At 32.0% G+C, this 22,722-nt stretch overlaps 1 protein-coding gene and 1 long non-coding RNA gene across 2 annotated transcripts in view; both read right to left on the minus strand.

The window, feature by feature from the left end:
* LOC149479319 (uncharacterized) overlaps positions 1–22,722 on the minus strand; it is a 267,645-nt gene that overhangs the window by 224,127 nt on the left and 20,796 nt on the right. The gene's annotated exons all lie outside the window — the stretch shown is intronic.
* On the minus strand, positions 4,901–8,037 carry LOC149479324 (odorant receptor Or2-like). The gene is made up of 5 exons (XM_089708302.1): positions 7,253–8,037; positions 6,725–6,824; positions 5,640–5,744; positions 5,164–5,319; positions 4,901–4,948 (listed from the first exon to the last, which is right to left on the minus strand). The coding sequence occupies exons 1-5, from the start codon at positions 8,035–8,037 to the stop codon at positions 4,901–4,903; spliced, it is 1,194 nt and encodes a 397-aa protein (XP_089564428.1).

Consider the following 22,722-nt stretch of genomic DNA (forward strand, 5'->3'; position numbering starts at 1 on the left):
CTATCGACAACAAAGGGTTCAAAGTTCAATTGCTTTGATTCAATTATATTTTGCAAAGAACAAACAAAAGGCCATCTGCTGTCGCTTCAGTTGACGAATACATTGTTAAAATATTTTTTGTATTCAAACCTGAAATTATTACTGATAGTGTGGGCGGACACATGTCTCAATATTTTGCTAAAATAACACGTGATTATGTCCTATTGGAACGTAAGATTGAGGGTTGTTTGTTTCTTTTAAGTAAGAAAATACAACAATGATTGCTGGTTTGTAGTGTAGAATTATTTTAAACTAATAGTGTTGTGTAAAGAAAAACACGAAGAAAAGATTGATTTGATTATTATTTTTCAATTAAAAAAAAATATATATATTATGTTTATCATAATAATTTGAAGTCAGTGACACTCGATTTACTTTCATAATACAAATTATAGTCTGTCAATGATACAAATTTCATCAAAATCAGTTCAGTAGTTTAGACGAAAGCGTCTAGGCATACAGACAGAGCACCTTTCGACTTATAATATTAGTAGAGAATTAACTAAAATAAGCACACAGCATGCCACACACATTTTTATGAGTTAAAATTAATTTTAGAATTGAAATATTCTGAAGTAACGTCCAGGGAATGCCGATAGAGAATCTAATAAAACTTGCTCGCCGTCCGAGCTTTCTCAGAACTAACGCAGTCGATAATAGTATTTTCCAGGATACCTAGAAGTATATAAATCAATTTTCCTTTCACAATATATTGGACCTTTCAGTTTTTTTTACCCGACTACGGCAAAGCAAAAGGAGGTGAGAAACATGAAAATTTATCTCTACATAGTGGAATATTGCATACTTCAGAATAGTATTGTATGATATTATTGTCAATTTACAACGAAGGCATCTTGGTAGAGTCTACTGTGTCCATTTACTTGCAACTACATTAGCAACTTTGTTCAGTTCAGTATTTTGAATATCTTGTTTTATACTTTTTCAGCGTCGTTTTTTGTCGTAGTTGGGTTTTAGTTTTTTACTTTTTATTATTAGTATTTGTACTTATGCCTTGATATTGAATTTCTTTTTATAAGTATTTATGTAACTTAACTGTCCCTTACGTCTAACTTAACAGTGGTAAATGCTTCAGCCCAGTTCTAGTGAATTAAAAATTCACTCTGTATGATAACTCGCAGGAAGAATTACTTAGTCACAAATTAAGTGAAGTCCCGTGTCCCCTAGTGGGGTAAGGGGCAGATGTATTATGCGTGCATCTGTTTCACTGATCGATTTTTTTAGGGACAAGTAGGTGATCAGCCTTCTCTGCCAGACCGAAACATTTTTTTTTCTTCGTCTCCAGCGGGAATCGAACCCAGGACCCCTCGGTTCTACGCTCACGCGTCAACCACTATCCACTAATAATAATTAACAATTAAATACATCTACTCTATACAAAACATCCAAAATATTAAGCACTTATTTAACGAAAATATTATATCACATCACTAGCGTCAATATTAAGTTTTATTTGCCCTAAAAAGTTCTATTTTATAATAAAATTGTAAATGTTTTAATTTCAATGCAATAAAGAATTTTAAAACTAATATTATAGAAAATGGCTTGGCCATATTTCCTAAGGCTGTTTCATAAATCGCACTTCAATTTCCTGCATTTTCAACCAAAAGAGAGAAGTTTAGAAAATCCAATAGCGCCTTATAATGTAACCTCGACTTTCTAGTTATTAAATTGACAATATTTATAGTATAATTTATTACATAGAAGAATATAATGAATGATTAAGGCTGCAGTCTAGCAAAATTGCGTTTTCAACAAGTTATTTGACAATTTTTTCCCGGCTAATGAAATGATAAACTGAATTTTTTTTTCTTGTGTATCAATAAGTGTTATATACGCAATGCGCGTGAATTTTTTCACATTTATAAAGTTACTTTATGTTACCTTAATCAGGCCTTCAAGATAAGTCTCTTTCCCCCAAAATCATTTCGAGCTAAGTTTGTGCACTCACTACGTTGCAACCGATTACAATTTACACAATCTGATCAGCGCATTATTATCCTTATATAGTCGTTATTAAAAACTGCTGAATACAATTGCCGAAAAACTTATGATTTTCTTAATTAGAACGTTATAAATTCATTAAATTTCCCATTTTTTGCCTCACAAAATCGATTGATAAATACTGCTAAGTTAAAAAAATTTTTTTTTGAATTTTGATAATTCTTTAAATATTAAAAAAATATTTAAAATAATAAGGAAAAATCCTAGCGAATTTCTTTAGTCGCGCTCCTTGGGCCGGAGCGTTCTGACGTGTGCTCTACGCTCGATTTTCCTTCATACCGAAGTGAAAGTGGCTCTACTTCATTAAATTTAATATTTTTGTTAATTGATTATTTTTATCTTAGTTTTGTGCAAATATTCGTATTTTTAAACATTTGATTTCGATATGGAAATTAAACGAAAAAAATACGCGTGTAACTACTAGAAAAAAAATTATCTTCGAACATAAAGTTAATGAAACCAAATAGATTGCAAAGGTGATTGGCAACAATTTCTTTATTTTACGGGGTGTCAGTAAAGGGATGTATATTTCTTTAAAACTAAAGTAAGCTCATAAATTTTCTTATAATATAATTTTTTTGAAGTTCCAAAAATGTTTATTTTTCGTTTGAGAAATACGAAATATAATATAAACTTGTATTGAGAACTTGAACTTCCCAAGTTCATCCGGGGAAATCTCCATACGGGGAAAATGATTTGTTTACTCCAAAATTGATCCGAGGTGTTTTAATTTTTTCTTCTAGTCATTTTCAACGTAGCAGCATGTTGTTTGATTATTAATTTTGTAACTTAAATACAGGATGTTGGTTTTATATTCTGATCTTACAGACGCGCTGACAAATTTTGTCCACCATTTCTAGTTTAGTCTACCAACTCTAAGTACCAATATTAAAACGAATGGATTATCATCACATCATCAAAATTCAGTGGGGTTGAGAACTAAACAAACAGAGACGCGAAGAATAAAAAAAGAGGACGAAAACGATAATTCGTTGATGCTTTCCCTTTTCGACGTATTGTTAGGGTACATCACCAATCTGCAAAAAACAAAACTGATGATTCCCAATTGCTGATTAAAAATGAAAAACAAATAATCGACAACAGTGGTGAAAATTTGCTGATCACAATGAAACATCCTTCAGTGGTAGCAGATTTACTCATTTAAAATGTATCGGTGAACAGCGTAAAGGAGAGGAGGACAGGAAACATTATGAATGTGGATGGTGGATTGTATACAGGGTTTAATCGATAAGTATGTGCAGGCGATTATGACGTTATTATTGCAGGTATCAAAAAACTTAAAACTGATATCGAAATTACTTTACCTAATGAGCAAAATGACAATAATAACTTTTTAAAAGTATAACGAGAAATATCTAAAAAAAATACTTTATACACTCCCATATCAAAAAGGGAAAATGGGACTAGTAGAAGTTAAATGTCTAATTCCGGCAAAAGACATGAATGCGGAAGATGCGGTTAAAAAAAATTTAATATTTGAAATACAATGCAAAAAATAACACTTTTGTCATAGATAAGAATCATGACTATTTTTTCCAAATTCAGGGACAACTAAACGTTGCAGAAGCAGAAGTCTGCTTATTTGCTGTTTGGACTGGAGTGAATCATTCGTTAAAAATAGAATATATAAAAAAGTATGTAACGTTTAGGCAAAATAAAATGATAGACCATTATCAAGATTTTACATAAATTGCCTACTGTCAGAATTGATTGATTCGAGACTTCAGCATTCGATGCCCATCAAGGACCCATCCTATATCATTCAAGCGATTGAAAAAAAAGAGATAAATCCAGTGCAACCGATAAAGCATCAGAATGCTAGCAAAAGATTTATTAGGTTTATCAATATAAATCTATATATTATACATAATATAATAAATCTGTAGAAGACGCGAAGACTGACATCCGGGCGGACGGAGTCGCGGGCGGAAGCTAGTCAGAAATAAATATCTTTTGTTTTCATTTGCGTATTTTTCTATTTTATAATTTTTTAACACAAACATTACATTTTTTTATTAAATACAAAATTTGTTTATCCGTTTTATTAGTAAAACTGAACAACTTTCACTAAGAAACTTAGGTCGAAAAAAATGTATAGAGTTATGCATTTTGTATGGAAAGCTTATTTCTAAGATATCAATAGAAAGTATTCGCAAATTTTGTGTACTGATAAAAAAAATCACCCGGTGTAATTTTCACGAAAATTGTTTCAAATTGTCATTTTTGGTACTTATTACGAATATTAAATTATACGAATGATTTAATTTTTTAAAATTAAGTGGAGCAACTTTCCCTTAGTACAATTGTATTATTTACATATAGGATGACAGGATGCATTTGTTTGCACTACTAGACCAAGCCCTTAAGTATAATAAATTACGAAAAATTTTACCTTGAACTTCGAGGTGTATTTTGAATTGCATAGATATATCTTGTCACTCAATGAACTTTTATATGGCTTATATACCACTACATAGTATAAAACAAAGTCGCTTTCTCTGACCCTATGTCCCTTTGTATGCTAAAATCTTTAACACTACGTATACGGATTTTGATGCATTTTTTTTTCATAGATAAGTAGAGTGATTCAAGAGGAAGGTTTTAGTACATAATTAATTAGGTTTATAAAGCTGGCCGCGAAGCCGCGGGCGGAAAGCTAGTAATTTATAAATTAATAACACGACTCGTTAAGATATGGCCCAACCCTTCCTATATAAAAGTCCAATAAAGTACAGGAAAATGAAAGAACAAACATATTTTTAAATTTATTTTATTGAAAGCGAAAAATTGTGCTGTAGAATTCAGGACAATAATTGAATTACTTTTGTTTTAAAAACGTGTAATAGCTGTATGCACCTTTTAATATCTGAAAAAAATGTAACCATAAATCACAACATAGTATGTATAGAACAAAGTAGATTTCCGGCTTCTGTGTCTGCATGCCTCCATCTTTAAAATTACATAATATTTAATATATTACAATTCATAAGGTTTTAGACCGTGGACGAAGCCACGGGCGAAAAACTAATACAAAGAGAACTTAAAAATGATGGCCGCAGACAATAAAAAAGATATATTTACCGCAACAAACGTTGAAATATTAAGCTCACTGAATGGGCCAGCTGAAAATGCAATACATTTATTCAGTTGACCAGACAGTAAGATTACATTTCGTCTCATGCGCACACCATGCGCATACCAATGGCTGAAATATACTCCTTCACTTACTGTAAGGCTCTGAAAATAATCGATTCGCTGTAAAAAAACCATTATTTACGACAATTCTTTGATAGTCACAAGAAAGTGAAAAGGTGAAAACCGATAAATATACATCTTGAAACAAAAGAGATTTTATATTTTATCGATTGATTTTTATATAAATTAGTTCCCCATTTGCTGTGTAGGATAAAGAAAAACGAAAAAACCGGGACTTTACGATATTAGAAAAAATACAATATTATTTACTTTTGAATTATATATGAAAATGTTAGTCTTCTGAAAATATCGACGCTTAAATTTTTAATAGGAATTAATAAGGTTTACTAGTTATTACGTACCATATAATATACTTGATTGCTGTGCCAACAATACAAAAAAAGCTGAGTTATGAGAGCTCCTAAATACTCCGCTATCCATAACTGTTGCATTGTAGTAGTTCCTTCCTGTAAAATGATTTATTTATTAATACTTTATTGCTCTTAAAAATTACAATTTGAGACTTAAGCGCGTCACACACGGTGAAGATTGTATCTTAAGATACTGTTATATTTTATATTACAGTATCTTAACGCATCCGGTATCAGCGTTTGGACCATCATTTTTCTTTTTGTCATTGCGTACTAAGACTCCTGTAGAACCGCCATCCTGTTACAAATGACCCACAAAATTTCGCGTCATTTGTAACAGGATGGCGGTTCTACAGGGGTGGGTGGTACGCAATGACAAAAAGAAAAATGATGATCCGAACGCTGATACCGGAAGCGTTAAGATACTGTAATATAAAATATAACAGTATCTTAAGATAAAATATTATAGTATCTTCACCGTGTGTGACGCGCTTTAATCTAGGAGACATTGTTACAAACGGCGGCCTTATCGCTAATTAGCGATTTCTTCCAGACAAATTATTAAAAGAAATATATATCATATAATACGTGATTAGAAAAAATAATTAAAAATTATGATTATGCATAAGATCAGGTAAAATATAATTGAATTAACATCTTTTAAATTGTTTCAACTGCAGTATAAAATGTATTTTATAACGATAAACTATATTTTTGAAATCTTTTGTTATTAAGTAACATGTTTTATCCTATTATGGTACATTTTATAATTCTAACAACGCCTAATGAGGGTAAATTTGATAGTATTCACTTTATCTGATTGTGGGTGAGAACTTTTATATAATAACATTAGGTAGTTATTAACTATTTGAATTAATTAATATAATGCCATGTCCCTGGACAATTACTGAGAAAATTCAAATTAAATATATTTTATTAATTAGATAGTTTCTGTTTTCATTGTATTTAATACAGTAATATATTTACCTTGTAATGGATCCCGAAATAATATGAGGTATAGAGACACTTTATATTAAAGAATACTAATAAATTAATATATTGTTTTATTCACTTACCTTTGTTATTTGTATAGCACTAGTACATATCATTAGAGAACATATAACAATATACAGGAATAGAACTGGAGACAGGACGTTATTAAATATTTTGGCATGTCTGAAAACAAAAGGAAATATTCCTTTTAGATCTCGAAATAATATACATTTTCTGTGCGTATATTTTCAATTCTTAGCAACTATTTTCTGTGTACCTAACTATTTCTATTCTGAATTATGATTTTTGAAGTGAAACTTCTTTAGGCGCGTTTAGAGTAAAATTTAAAGGTCGCGTCATGGCCATACCGTAACGTCGTGGAGTAAGGTGACGATTTTGGTACCTTTGAATCTTGCCAAAGAAGTTTCACTTCTGACACGTGTGCTCGGCACACACGCTTTTTATTTATTAATCTGCTTTCCAAAGCTTAATCTGCTTTCCAAAACGGGGGTAAATGGTAAAACTGTGTTATGACGATTCAAAAGTGCTTCTAGAAGAACTCTAATTGAATTAGTAAATGTTTTATATTTGATATATTTTTCGTTTCTTACTTGATAAGTTCTACATGATGATAATGGCATTCACGGATACGTTCCACCGAACTTCTGCCTTCATCAAATAGTCTCTTACAATTCTCTTTCAATATCTCCAATTGGCCAAAGAAGAAAGTCATCAAAACCACAGCATTAGAATCGTAGCTGGCTACAGTAAGACCACCATAAGTACACATGCATACTTGTATAACTAGAATAGCTACATAACCATATCCTCTAGTTTTATCAAAAGGCACCCAGGAACTTATAATTTCTGGATACGGTAAACTTCCATTTCTTATAAGTTCTTGCTGTTCAGAAGATGACAAATACATGACCAAAGGAGCAAATAATACCGCTAGTACTGTACCGAAACTAACCCACCAATAAAAGTACATTAAACTTCTAGAATATTTAGTGTACTTCTTCATAATTTGATTCGTGACTCTGTCATTTTTCTCTATCTGTTCCCTCTCTAAAGACGAAGCATAGTCTATCACTTGTCTCCAGTCTTTCTGCCATAGTGCAAAGGTGCCTGATTTGACTACGCAAGTTAAACTAAGGGTACTTATAGATAAATTTCTCATAGCACTTCCTATGTCTGATCTTAAGTACCATAGTTCAATAAATTCAGTTACTTGAGACAATGCTGCACAGACCTGTATTATTGTGACCTTGTTTATGATCTTATTATTTGGTTTCCACATTCCTGCTAAATTCAGACTAGATATTACTGGTCCCATTAAGGGGTGATTGGGGTCTTCTAAGCTTTCTGTGAATTTTGTTAAAAATTTCGGCCCCATATTTAACGCTAATGTAGTTTATTATACGCCTATAATCGTGAAGTGATAGAAGTTACTTGCTTTTTTGTAATGGTTCAATTTTTATATAACAACCCTTTTAATGTGATCTACTATGTAATTAGACATAATATAATTATGGACTAGGAAAGCGATTAATCGTTGTAGCTTTTTTTTAATAATTGCTTAATAATAGTTTAATTAAAAGAATGATGGTTTAGTTTTTTTCATAACATTTTGTAGTTCCGTAATCCTTTTCAATGTAACTTACAATTTGAAGAACGTATAAATGTTAAAATTATACGTACTTGCGTTGTTTTATTCGATAACAACTATGGAAATGATACTCTCTACAATACCGCATTTAATTAAAAATATAACAACATCATTAAATGAAATGGATAGAAAATTGAGATTCATTCTTGGAAACCTATGCTACTCATAATAATTATTTTCACTACAATATTACTGAATATACAAATAAAAAGCTGCAAAAGTATCTTTGGCTGCTATCCTACTAATATTATAAATGCGAAAGTTTGTGAGGATGTGTGTGTGTTTGTTACTCTTTCACGCAAAAACTACTGAACCAATTACAATGAAATTAAGCACACATACAGAGGGTAACTTGGATTAACACAAAGGATAGGTTTTATCCCGGTAATCCCACGGGAACGGGAACTATGCGGGTTTTTCTTAGAAAACGGGGGCGAAGCATCGGGCGGAAAGCTAGATAGAAATAATTTAATAAGTGATTGCGACTGGAACTTTATTATTATATTATTTTAAATGTCATAATTTGTAATAAGAAAGCAAAGGCATGTTTCCAAAACAATTCCATAAATAGAAGAAAATAGTTCTTTATAAAACGTTCATATTGGAAAACAGTTGTGAAGTGAAACAATTCTCAGCAGATGATATAGATTTCTTTGAAGTGTACATAGAACGTTCCTGGTTAAAAGTGCATTTCAGAAAACACTTGAAATATTTGTACGTAGATTTTATTCAATAACGGCGGGGGCACACGATGCGTTGCGGCGGCGGTGCGGCGCCGGAGCGGTGTCGCTGCGTTGTCTTACATAGAAATATCTGTGGCAAGTCACACGATGCGCTCCGGCGCCGCACCGGACTTGTAACCACCAAGACGAGGCGGGGAGGGGTGAATGCGGTGCGACGTCGGAGCGGCACCGCTCAGTTGTTTTGCGTCACAAGGAAGGACACGCTGTGCAACGCTGCTACGACGCCGCTGCGATATAAAAACGTTACGGCGACGCACCGCTCGTGTGCCCACTGACACGGTGAAATCTTTGCGGTGCGGCGCCGCAACGCATCGTGTGCCCCCGCCGTAACACAGTCACCATTTATGCTATGAAGACTGAATGTTGTTGGATTTTTTATTTTTTATCGAGTTATGATTTATCTATTCAGTAGTTAAGATATTGTATTATTATAATACTTACCTAAATGCTGGATCTACCATACTGTTTGATCAAATTTCATGACTTAAAAAATTTGTAAATACAACTAAAAAATCTCTTTATAAATCAAAATGATGTTAAAAATTTAATATAAGTTAATAATGTGTACGATAATCCATATAATATTCAAAATAATGAAATAATCTTCACTTATTATTGAAATAACAAAATCTCATACAGTGGCCAAAGGGAGAGCTTCAAATATTATGTTTAGGCCAATTACCCCAGGGGCTTTTACGGCAAATAACAAAAGTTAGTTGCTGTAACTTTGGTATATTATTTCTAACTTACACTGATTCCTACTTTGAAATAATTTAAGCTAATAAAAGTGAGAAAAATAACGGGTTTGGGCATGTAAAAACAAGTTATAAAAATTACGTTTTTGAACTTACTTAGGTATATGAATTATCGCCTGAAAAATATGTGTACATATTTATAACAACTGTATATTTTAGTTTGAACTTATACAGCTACTAGTGGTCCGCCCCGGCTTCGCCCGTGGTACCCACATGTTACTATCCTATCTCTCAAGTTGGATCGAACTGCACATGGTGTGCGAATTTTATTATAATCGGTTAAGTGGTTTAGGAGTCCATTGAGGACAAACATTGTGACACGAGATTTATATATATATATTATAGATAGATAGGTAGGTACCATATACCTAGTATGTACTCGTAGTATGTAGGTAGGGTATGTATGGGGTACTTTTTACTCCTTTAAAGCTGCATTCTCCACTTAGCTATTCATTATATATACCAATTCAGTCATGACGACCTTATTTGAAGGTTGATGAATCTGGTATAAAGGTCAAACTTATCCCTCAAGAGAGGTCTGCAAGGCGTTAGAACTAATAACATTTTACCCTTTCTGAATAATGCATTAGGGACAAGTCCTTCTTGAAGCTCTAAATGGACCACAATTAATTGAAACTAAATGTCCGCAAATTAATTAGGATGTAATTTATCTTGATAAATTCATTTCTAATAATTCTTGTGAATGTTAAATGTATGTTTACAATGGTTCTAGATATCATAATCTATACTTCTATTTCTATATTATAGTAATATTATGAAGCTGAAGAGTTTGTTTGTTTTATGTTTGAACGCGCTAATCTCGGAAACTACTGGTCCGATTTGAAAAATTATTTCTGTGTTAGATAGCCCATTCATCGAGGAAGGCTATAGGCTATATTATATCATCTCGCTAAGACTAACAGGAGCGGAGCACTGCGGGTAAAACCGCGGAGCACAGCTAGTATTGTATAAACTCAGAGAATATTCATTCCCAAATTTTGCCCAATTGAAAATATGTAAGGGTATAAAAAAGTAAAAGGAGAGACTTTGTAAAGAAATAACTATTTGCTAAAACTTTTTGCCAGATAAAATATGCAAAAATCAAGGATTTCTATCGATTTTTAACCATACTAATATTAAAAACGCGATAATTCGTCTATGTCTGTTACGTTTTCACTAAGCCGCAATTTTTTTTAAATAATAGTTGAACATAAGTTATTTTCATTTTCAGAAATAAATTCTTTAACGGTTAAAATGGGGGTGAATATTTTTTTTCACGGGAAACTTGTGACACAGCTGGTTGTAAAAAATATGTTAACACAATGTATCCATTTTATTCTCGAACTAATTTAAGATTACAAAACTATTTCCAAGTTTTACTAAGAATCAAACTCGCACCCTCTGAAGCATGATCAAGACCACTAACCACTAAGCTACGGCACTAATACTAAACACTAAGCACTCAACAGCAAATATAGTGTTCTGTTCAATTTTAATTAACTAAGTAATTAACCAAGATTGAACCTAGCCTCTCAAGTTATTATAGCTTACTTAAAGACAACTTAATTAAGCCTTTCCAAGAATGATAAATTGAATCAAAGTTTTACTCAGTTATTTATTTAAGAAGTTGGTATTTATTTGTGATTTTAAAGTAAGAAGTTTGTTTCAATAAGGTCATAACTTTGCCATTCAAGAAAAAAGGATAATTATTAATTATTACATACTAGCTGTGCTCCGCGGTTTTACCGCTCCGCTCCTGTTGGTCTGATGATATATTATATAGCCTATAGCCTACCTCGATCTTCCTCGAACACCGAAAGAATTTATCAAACCGGACCAGGTGTTCCTGAGATTAGCGCGTTCAAACAAACAAACAAACTCTTCAGCTTTATAATATTAGTATAGATAATTAAAATATAGGATAAAATAAAAGCCCAGTGCAGTCTCTAACAAGTGATATTGTATTATTTGAATCTAAACAGAATGTAAACAGTTTCAATTCTACTAGTCTAAAAAAATATACCCGATCAACAGATCAAAATCGGTCTAATTGTTTTGGAGAATCTTGAAAACAATCTATCTTGATTGTGTATTTACTCAATATATTTCTGGTCCGAAGCCAAAATATTTTTGTGAATTAACCTCACCCGTGAGTCGGGACAATTATAAAGTTTACACTGCAGAACAAATAGATGTGGAAAAACAATGATATATGGATACTGGATGATTCATGAAAAAATATTATATTTATCGAAATTCAAAAAACAAAATTTTTGAACCTTTCCTTTATTTAGGTATAGAATCCTAGAGTCCAGAAAAAAGCGAGAATATTATTAATCTACATTAATAGGTATTAAATAGATACCGTTTGCTTGTTTTGTTCTGCACAATCTCTTTCGAAAATCTGCTTCGAATTAAAAATATGTTTGTTTATCGAAGAATGCTTTTTAAATATTACGAATCTAAAAGAGCGGTTAAGCTTCAAAATAACAAAAGAATGCGTGCATGTACTAGTGTACACACGTAAGAAGTGAAACTTCTTAATGACCTTATTAATAAAAAAATAATTTACTATTTACAGAAATGCGTCGAATCACGCGTGGTAGGGATAAGAAAAAGATGGCACGTAACGGAAAAATGTTACGCGTAACGAAAAAATGTTACACTAAATTTTTTTCCAACCCCGATAAAGAAGTTTCACTTCAATAACAAATCGTTTTATGAGAAATTAAATACTGTGGTAGTCTATAGGTTTCATATTTTATGCATAACAGGTCATATCACTATTCAAAGTATAAAACAAGTCGTTTTCTATGAACCTATGTATGCTTAAATTTTTAAAACTACGCAACGGATTTTGATGCGGTTTTTTTAATAGATTGAGAGTGATTTAAGTGGAAGGTTTCAGTATATTATAATTGATTAGGTTATAGACAAAGCGGGTGAATCCGCAGGCGGAAAGCTAGTTAAATATATAATAATCACATCTAGAATCTTAAGGTACTGAATTAACGTAATAAAAGCTTGTAAAAAGTGAATATTTTTCAGTGTACAACCTTTTGTACCGTTCTTTGTGTCATAAATAATTGTTAGTATTTTTCTCTTCCACGCTTTTTAGTTTTGTTAAAAGATAATGTTTATTAAAAAGAAAAACTTGTTTGTTTGTAGCGAGCAAAAATAAAACAAATATTTTAGTTAAATACATAGTCTCTAGCAGTAGTACGCACATGAAAGAAGAAAATAAATATTTGTTAAGTGTGAAAAATAAGAGCTACAAATGAGCTGAAATAACTGAACCGTAAAGTATATAACATTTATCATCCTTTTAATTAAAATCCATATGTTCCAAGAAATGAAACGAGAAGGGTGTTTAATTGTCGAGTATATATTTCAGTCCGACTTTTCATTGAAATTTATTATACAACATAATTCGAAACCCAAATTTATTGATTTTGTTGATAACTTGTTCGTTATGAGTAGGTTTGACTATCACTAACTAATACAAACTTTACAATAGTTGTATATTATATGTAGCATCTTAACTATTGTGTAATATCATGAACAAGTCGTAGACTATCATAGCTTAAAGCGCGTCACACACGGTGAAGATACTATAATATTTTATCTTAAGATACTGTTATATTTTATATTACAGTATTGTCATATGTATGTAATATGTAATTATAATAGATCATATATTTATGTATGTATATATATATATATTTGTACTTCCTACCTACCTCCTTTTTCATAATATTACTCCACACAGTAGGTTGCCTGGAAGAGATCACTCTTAAGTGATAAGGCCGCCTTCTGTGCTGGACTAGTTTTAAGTTTTAATTTTAAGAATTTATTTGTATGCCAGCACATTAAAGTGTTAATAAATAAATAAATAAATAAAATACAGTATCTTAAGGTATCCGGTATCAGCGTTCTGACCATCATTTTTCTTTTTGTCATTGCGTACAAATGTAGTACCAATGTAGAACCGCCATCCATCAACAAATGACCCACAAAATTTCGCGTCATTTGTAACAGGATGGCGGTTCTACAGGGGTCTTAGTACGCAATGACAAAAAGAAAAATGATGGTCAGAACGCTGATACCGGATACCTTAAGATACTGTAATATAAAATATAACAGTATCTTAAGATAAAATATTATAGTATCTTCACCGTATGTGACGCGCTTAACATGGTTTTACAAAAGACTCAGCTTTTGAAGTTGTCTGGCCCACTATTATAATACTAAAAGTGACACTCACTAACTCGTCAAAGGACAAGTAGCTAAATTAATTCAATTTCTCTAGCCATTAGTAAAAGTGACGCTAGTTATATTATGTGCGACGTTACTTTAATGAATACTAGTATATTCGGATACTTTGAAGTCTCTGAAAGTACATAGACTATACACTAGAGTGTCCAACTTTTGGTATACTAAGCTTAAAGGAGGTTATAGTTTACGTCAAAAATACTTATAAAATTCCAGACGCATTTTTTTTGGATAGATGAATTCGTAAAACTCTATGTGTACACCAATAACAAGCAACACGCCCAAATTTGCCACCCGCACGTGAGATATCGTTTAAGATTATGTTTTCATAGACAAAATGCTCACATTAGAGAAGCGGTATATACCGGCTGCGCGAAGCTAGAGAAGAAAACATGGATTTTCCGGAAAAATTTAGCAAAAAAATTTTGACGTAATTTTGTTGCTTAAGGCGCGGGACAGACACAAGCGGCGCGGCGCGCATCGGGCGCACTGCCGGCGCGCATCGGGTGCGCTATTGGCTATTTCCAAAGTTCTATCATACAAAATGTAGAAGAAGGACGTGGTGCAAAACAGGTTGAAGAGGTGCGCTTATGGCACGCCCGCGCCCGCGCCGCTTGTGTTTGACCCGCGCCTAAGTATTTTTTACGTGATCAGTGTATGCAAAACTACAAGTCCCTTGGCGCTTAGTATACTAATAGTAAGACACCATATATAAGATGCTATAGACGATATGGATTTTAGTCGAAAGTATGATCTATTATGTTGCTTATAACTTTCATGGGGTACTTTTGGTTAGTAATAATCATTTCATAGTATAAAACAAAGTCGCTTTCTGTCCCTATGTATGCTTAAATCTTTAAAAGCACACAATGGATTTTGATGCGGTGTTTTAATAGATATCGTGATTCAAGAGGAAGGTGTATAATTTATTATGTTTTGCACAAAGCGGGCGAAGCCGCGGTAGAAAAGCTAGTAATAATCTATACTAATATTAGGTATAAAGAGGAAACCTTTGTATTTTTGTATGTTTGTATTGAAAAACTACTGGACCGATTTCAAAATTTCTTTTACCATTACTTAGAGGGATTCTTTCGAATCCGTACAGGATATATTTTATCCCGGAAAACGTAAATATGTACCACGGGCGAAGCCGGGGCGGATCGCTAGTATCTAATATAAAAACAAACTCCAGGCAGATGGCTAAAGATATAAAAGGCCATAATATTTTACACCAATACAAATCTGTAATCGATTCTTCTAACGTACTCGATTGTCGTATAAATGGGATTACAGCGATATATTGTGTCTTTTCACAGACGAAATTGGATGTCTGGTATTGCTATAGGCAACATTTTGTGGTGTTCATTGTTCCATTTGATATGTAGGCTTCATTTAATTGTTGTTATATCTATAATACTTATCTATACTATAATATTATAAAGCTGAAGAGTTTGTTTGCACGCGCTAATCTCAAGAACTACTCGTCCAATTTGAAAAATTCTCGGTGTTAGATAGCCCATTTATCGAGGAAGGCTATAGGCTATATATCATTACGCTAAGACTAACAGGAGGGGAGCCACGCCGGTGAAACCGCGCGGCGCGGCTAGTTTAATATAAAAAGTATTAATTTATGCGGATGATATATGAACTAAGTATATGAATAATATTTTCAAATTACTTTATGGTACAAATTGTCGCATCAACACAGGATTATGGTTCTTATTGGAGACGTCATAAAATAACTAATTGCTGGCACCCCACCACTCAACTGACAATCCGGGGATAATTTTGCAAACTTTTAACGACCAATTTCCTGGAAAGCTTGGGATTAATTAAATTTTGCGTCTCATATCTGTTTCATGGAAATCCCTTTCTTTTGAGTTGATTAAACTTCATTTTTTGGGATTAATGAAAATCATTTGTTTGCGTCCTACTAATTAGCCTTTGCAAGGTCGATTCTCGTTGAGGACAGAAAAGAAAAAGTCCTTTTCTTAGAGGGCACATTTAAGTAATTTATTAACTACCCACAAAAGTGTTGAAAAATAAATTTAATTTGTCTTTTTTTTCAAGGCGTGAAACCTCATATCGATCGCGGTTAGTTAAGCATATATCTAAAAAGAGTAGTGTTATAAGTTTATGTGTGAATCATTGTAGCTCCCAAACGGATAATTCGATTAGATGCCGTCTTTTTCTAAATTGAAAGTTGTCTGCTGAAAGTAATTATTTATATTTGCTGGAGATAGTAGCAACTACCTATATCCTAGATATCTTGTTTAATAGTACTTGATGAAGTGAAGATGATATATTATGATATTTAGCAGGGCATTTTAATTTTAAATCCATACTAATATTATAAATGCGAAAGTAACTCTGTCTGTCTGTCTGTTACTCAATCACGCCTAAACTACTGAACCAATTTGCATGAAATTTGGTATGGAGATATTTTGATACCCGAAAAAGGACATAGGCTACCTTTTATTGCGAAATATGTACCACGGGCGAAGCCGGAGCGGACCTCTAGTTATGTATATTACAAACAAGTAAAATATGGGTTTACATGTGTTGTTTGATATTCTTCAGACAATTGAAATTATGCTTAACTGATTGATTTTGAGTTACATGAATTTGGGTCTGAATATAAATTCAAGACATACATAAGCCACTGAACATAGACATTTAGACTGCCTCGTCCTAACTAATAATTGCTTTATTTAGGTACTTTAGTTCAGAAACTGGATTTAAAGGGTAATTAGGTGTAAGTTTCAACTCGTGTGACTGTATAGACTAGGAACAATTATGGCTTTGTCAAATAGAACGCGTCATAAGCGCGCGTCAAGCTAACGCCGCGCTATGACGCCAAAATGATATACATACGGTGATGGTAATATACCGTCAAATAGAACGCCAGCGCTTGCAGTACGCAACACTGGCCCTCTGACAGTGCATTTACACCAAACGAATATAGAGCTAGAGCAAGCATTCTTTCGAGTTCTTTTAATGTAAACGAAAACTCATATTCAGTGTTGTTCAGTATTAGAACATAACATAGAATCTTTTCGAACGCACTAAGAACAACGAAAGAATGCTCTACGCCTGTTTACACCAAAAAAATTTATATGGTGGGGTTAGAATGACCATTCGCTCGTTTGATGTAAATATACCGGGATGGTATGCTATACACAACGACGTGTTACATCACGGCGACACACCGCGGCGTTCGCATAGCACTTTGACGCGTTCTCTTTGACAAAGCCTTTATTGTACATGTCTCCGTTAAGGAGCAATTTAACCCAACGGCTGGCAATTTTCACAAATGACGTCATTATGCTATACTTGTGTGTGTTGTATACTTGCACAAGGTTTACAGGTGTGCGTTTAGTTAATGCGAGTGTGTCACAAAAATTTAGTGAAATTTTATACGATTGTCTGAAAAGGATGATATATGAATTCGAAATATGAGTTTTTTTAATGAGAATTTTAGTACTGTCTCAGATAGAAATGTCAAACAATAGTGCAATAATGACACAATTATCTCACAGTCCTTTTTTGCGTAATAAGCTATGTTTCCATAAATACTTATATTTCCATAGATACTGAAATCTTGAAATAACAAAATTACCTTTGCTTATCAATTCTTTTTGCTTAGATATAGTGTGTTATAATCATAATATACAGGAGTAAACAAGACTTAATAAAATAAAATGGGTATCTTATGACCCAACATAAAAATTCGAATTTTGTTGTTTGTGTAAGTCGTATAAAACATGAAAATCGACCTTTTTCTGGAATTGTTGATGTTTTGTATGGAAAAAACAAGTTAGCAAAATATTCTATACTCGCTGACCTACAAATATTATATTGAGTAGTTATATGTATAATATACTAGCTGCGCTCCACGGTTTCACCCGCATGGCTCCTCTCCTTTTGGTCTTAGCGTGATGGTATATAGCTTATAGCCTTCCTCGATGAATGGGCTAACTAACACCGAAAGAATTTTTCAAATCGGACCAGTAATCCGCGAAAAAGACGCGCTAATCTCAGGAACCTGAAATAAGCGCGTTCAAACAAACAAACAAACTCTTCAGCTTTATAATATTAGTATAGATATTATATTTGTTAACTCCATACTTTCTTATTCCTGAAATTATATGGTTTTCATAAAAGATCTCATTATTTAAAAGACACACAAAGGTCACTTGTTTTGGCAAAACAAGCGAATTTCCAAGTTTTATCATGTTAATGTCAAGCTTAAACAAATTAGAGATGCCAGGGATGAAAAAACATGGAATTTATTTAGCAAGTTTTAATGGGGATCCATTTATAGTGACCTTTTTGTAAGAAAATGTCGAAAGCAATTAGTAGAGATTGTATACTTTGTATCGAAGGGTCGAAAGATTATAGATAAGTATGTTTATTCATTTATTGGTTATTTTTAAAGGTTTTTTCATTTAATTTGCGTCAATATTGTAACTTAAAAACTGACCCGTTGGTTGACTTGTTAATGAGTAGAAATAAGATTGGTTAGGTTCGATTCTGATGATATAAGAAAATAATAAATTTTATTGATTATAATATTTTAAACGCGCTAATCTCAGGAATTATATTATATTACGATTTGAAAATATCTTTCGGTGTAAGGTAGCCCATTTATCGAGGAAAGAAGGCTATATATAATATCATCACGCTAAGACCAATAGCAGCGGAGCACTGCAGGTAAAACCGCGAGGCACAGCTAGTCATAGAAAATACGACTCCCATCTGAAAATATTTTTGCTTTATTTTGTATGCTTTATATTTTTGCCTCTTTCTTTTGTTACTTTTTACTATACTTACTCGGAATACCATTCGATATATCAAGAAAATTGCACCATAACATCTTCACATATAATCCCACTTGAACCCCTTATAAATTAGAACAAATTGAAATCTTATTAGAATACTTATATTCTCTAACGGTAAGACAAAGTTTCGTAAGCGCCAAATAAAAAATATCACCAAAGTTTTAGGATATGGATAATAATTTCACAATTTAGACGCGAAGCATATTCACCTGAAGGGCGTTGCTAAAATATGTGTTTGTTTGTCACCCTTGTTTGTAACATAAGTTCAAAGACTTTTAGATCACTAGTAATATACAGACATAAAAAATGGTTCATAGAAGAATACTAATCTTCTTTCAGTTATCTATTCAGAAATATAAACGATTTATGAAACTTCCATCTTTATGTAATTGGTTACAATTATCAATTTTATTTAATGCCAAGAAAACAAGAATACATTAGATGGACGCTGATAAGCAATACTGTTTTGTACTCTACATTTAAAGAAAACGGCATCATACATTACGAATAAATAACTATCTTCTTATATATAAAAATGAATCGCAAAATGTGTTGGTAAGCGCATAACTCGAGAACGGCTGAACCGATTTCGATAATTCTTTTTTTATTATATTCCTTGAAGTACGAGGATGGTTCTTATGTAGAGAAAACGTAAATATTATGTACCACGGGCGAAGCCGGGGCGGACCGCTAGTCTTATATATAAAAATGAATCGCAAAATGTGTTGGTAAGCGCATAACTCGAGAACGGCTGAACCGATTTCGATAATTCTTTTTTTATTATATTCCTTGAATAACGAGGATGGTTCTTATGTAGAGAAAACGTAAACATGTACCACGGGCGAAGCCGGGGCGGACCGCTAGTTACGAATAAATAACTATATAAATAACTCATCGTAAAATAAAGGCCGGTTAATAAATTAACTTTCAGAAATCATAAGCTATCGTATGATATTATACATTTCACGTGGGAATATGTTAAATTATCTTTATTAAAGAATAAAATTTTTTTTATTAATAATTAATTGATTTTATTTTGTAATCGGTAAATTAAGCTAATTTGGCGTATTTTTTTAAGCTATTGCATAGCTTCTATCGCGGGCCTTGAGCGCGGGGACCGAATCGAGAAATTCCGTAACGAAAAAACCTCACGCTCCGACCGACGGGCTCGGAGGTGTGGCTTGAAGGCATGCTAATTGCTATACAATAGCTTTACCGCGGCAGTCCCCGAGTGCCACACGTCTTTTTTTATATATTTTTACCCTAGTCGTAATTAAGTAAAGTAAAACATAATATTTAGCACCTACCTTGAACCTTTATGAATCTTAAGTGAAATATTGGAGCACTTAAGACCCCTTTTAGTACGAACAAGCCTCACGTAGTATTTCACTCATATAATTTTTCCTTCAGATTTAAGAAATCTGAAGGAAAAATTATATGAGTTAAATCATATAAATTATATATAAATTATATGAGAATTATATGAGTTGATGAGTTTCATAATGAAAAAAAATTGAGTTTTATCGAATCTGACCTTTGCCTAGTTATGTAAGAGAAATCTTATAAACTTAGACGTTAAGGCAAGAAAATAGGTATTTCTCTGTTCGGAAATTGATTACTTAAATAATACTAAATGTTAAAAACAAAAGCAGTGTTAAGGTTTCCTCTTTATTAATCACACTTTTTATTAATGACGCTATACGCCTTATAACTTGCTTTTATTTCAGTGCTCGATTTTCCTTTCACTCAAGAAAATGTCATGTAGAGCAAACAAACATTTACAACAATGAAAAATACCGAAAGTTCAATGGTCTATAACTACTCTTATAAAAACACATAAAATCTTATCTTATCATGATTTATATAATGTGTACTGATTCAACGTCTTCTAAGTTTTCAGAAACCGTTAAACTATTTCTCCTAACCTTAATGGTCGACTGGAATTAATCTTGTAATCTATTACATTTTATTCGATATTTTGTGTTCTTAACGATATTTAACTTTTTATCTTTTATTAGTGCTTATTACATACCACCAAGGCACACATTTTTCACGTTTTTCATTACTTTTCTTAAGATTAGTCCAGCAAATTCTTGGTAATGGCTAATTTGAGTAATGCTTTCCCGGCATGATATTTATGAATGAAGGCCAAAACAGTTAATATTCTATGGCATAATAACGTAAGCGATAACACAAGGGACACACGTTATGTTGATTATTGAATCGAGAACTAAGATAACTTCATTTTTCAACACTGCGAAAACTACTCTCTTCGATCAGCTGACAAACTTATTTTGTGTATTCCCTCTCATCGCACCAATTTTTATGAGGGTTCTTTTGCTGTCTCTGCCGTCAAGTTATGGAACTCCCTACCTTTAAAAATCAGACTTGCTCCTTCCTTATCCTCTTTTAAACATCATGTCCGTAATCATTTCCTCTTAACTGCCTATAATTCGGATTAGTTTATGTAGTATACTTCTATTTAGACATATTTATATTTATTTATATATATATATATATATATATATATATTATATATATATTTAATATTTATATAGTTACTACTATGTAGTATGCATATGTGTATGTATGTGTATCTTATGATATATTTGTATTTCATATATTTATTTAGGTAATATTAGTAATATTATTATTTATATATTTTTTATTTTTTTATTTTTGTTCATTTTTACGTATTTATATCATGCACTGTATAAAATGTGTATATATTTTATTGTGTTCTCTTATTATTTCTACCCTATTCTAAAAATATGTTTTTATTTTGTCCGACAACTTTTTGCCTTTCTCCCCGTGGTTGCCTGGCAGAGATCACTGCATAGTGATAAGGCCGCCTTTTGTGCTTTCTAATCTTATTTTTTGTAACCTTTATATGTATATTTTGTTTTTTTTTTTTTGCACAATAAAGTGTTAAATAAATAAATAAATAAATAATTACGATAAATAAATAAATAAAATTAAAAATACTTATTATTTTACTTTAGTATGTTTCAATTTTTCTATAAACAAGCAAAAGCCTTTACCCTCTTTTCGAATAGTCGGATAAGCATGTGATCAATATAAAAAAGTTTTATTCGAGAACGATTCTATATTGGTAAAGTTTCGAGAAGATTCCATCTTCACAAAGTTTGACGCATGTATTTGAATGACATTTTTCTTACTTTGTTCAAAATGTTTGTTTCTGCAAGTCTTGTTATATATATATTCGTCTCATATATTTGTTCAACATATTGTAAGTAATTAAATTGGAAATCACTTTGTAGATTGAAGATATGAAATTTAATAAGTAAAATTTACAAAATTTATTGTTGTCCAAAATAGTTTTAGTATATAAATGTAGGTAATAACTTTACAAACTTCATTGACATTTGAGTCTAGGTTTTGGTCGTAGTTTTTAAACAATAATTATAAAATGTTTTTATTTTCAAGCACAAATGTTATTTTATTTGCTTCATTCAAAAGATACGTGCAGACATACATATATTTTTTGTAGCCTATATTTTTTGTGTAGAAAGAGACATTAATAGACGAACATGGCAAGTATTCGAAAACACTTAGCAAAGCTTAATCCAGGGAAGAATCAATTACCCTGTTTTATGGTAATTTAAATCAAACCGATATAAACCTTGTTTAATGGTATTTAACGTTATAATTCAATAATTATAAAAATCAGGAACGTTAAAAGTTTTTAAGAAAAATGTATATTTCTGTATAAATACTTCATTATTTTAAAAACACATAGGACCTGTGTAGCCCTCATAAAAAAACAATCAAAGAAGTAGC

The sequence above is a fragment of the Colias philodice genome, chromosome 20 (genome assembly GCF_061535455.1).
Source record: "Colias philodice isolate Cphi_HAF_F1 chromosome 20, ilColPhil1 Martin Lab GWU primary, whole genome shotgun sequence".
In the NCBI taxonomy this organism is placed as follows: Eukaryota; Metazoa; Arthropoda; class Insecta; order Lepidoptera; family Pieridae; genus Colias; species Colias philodice.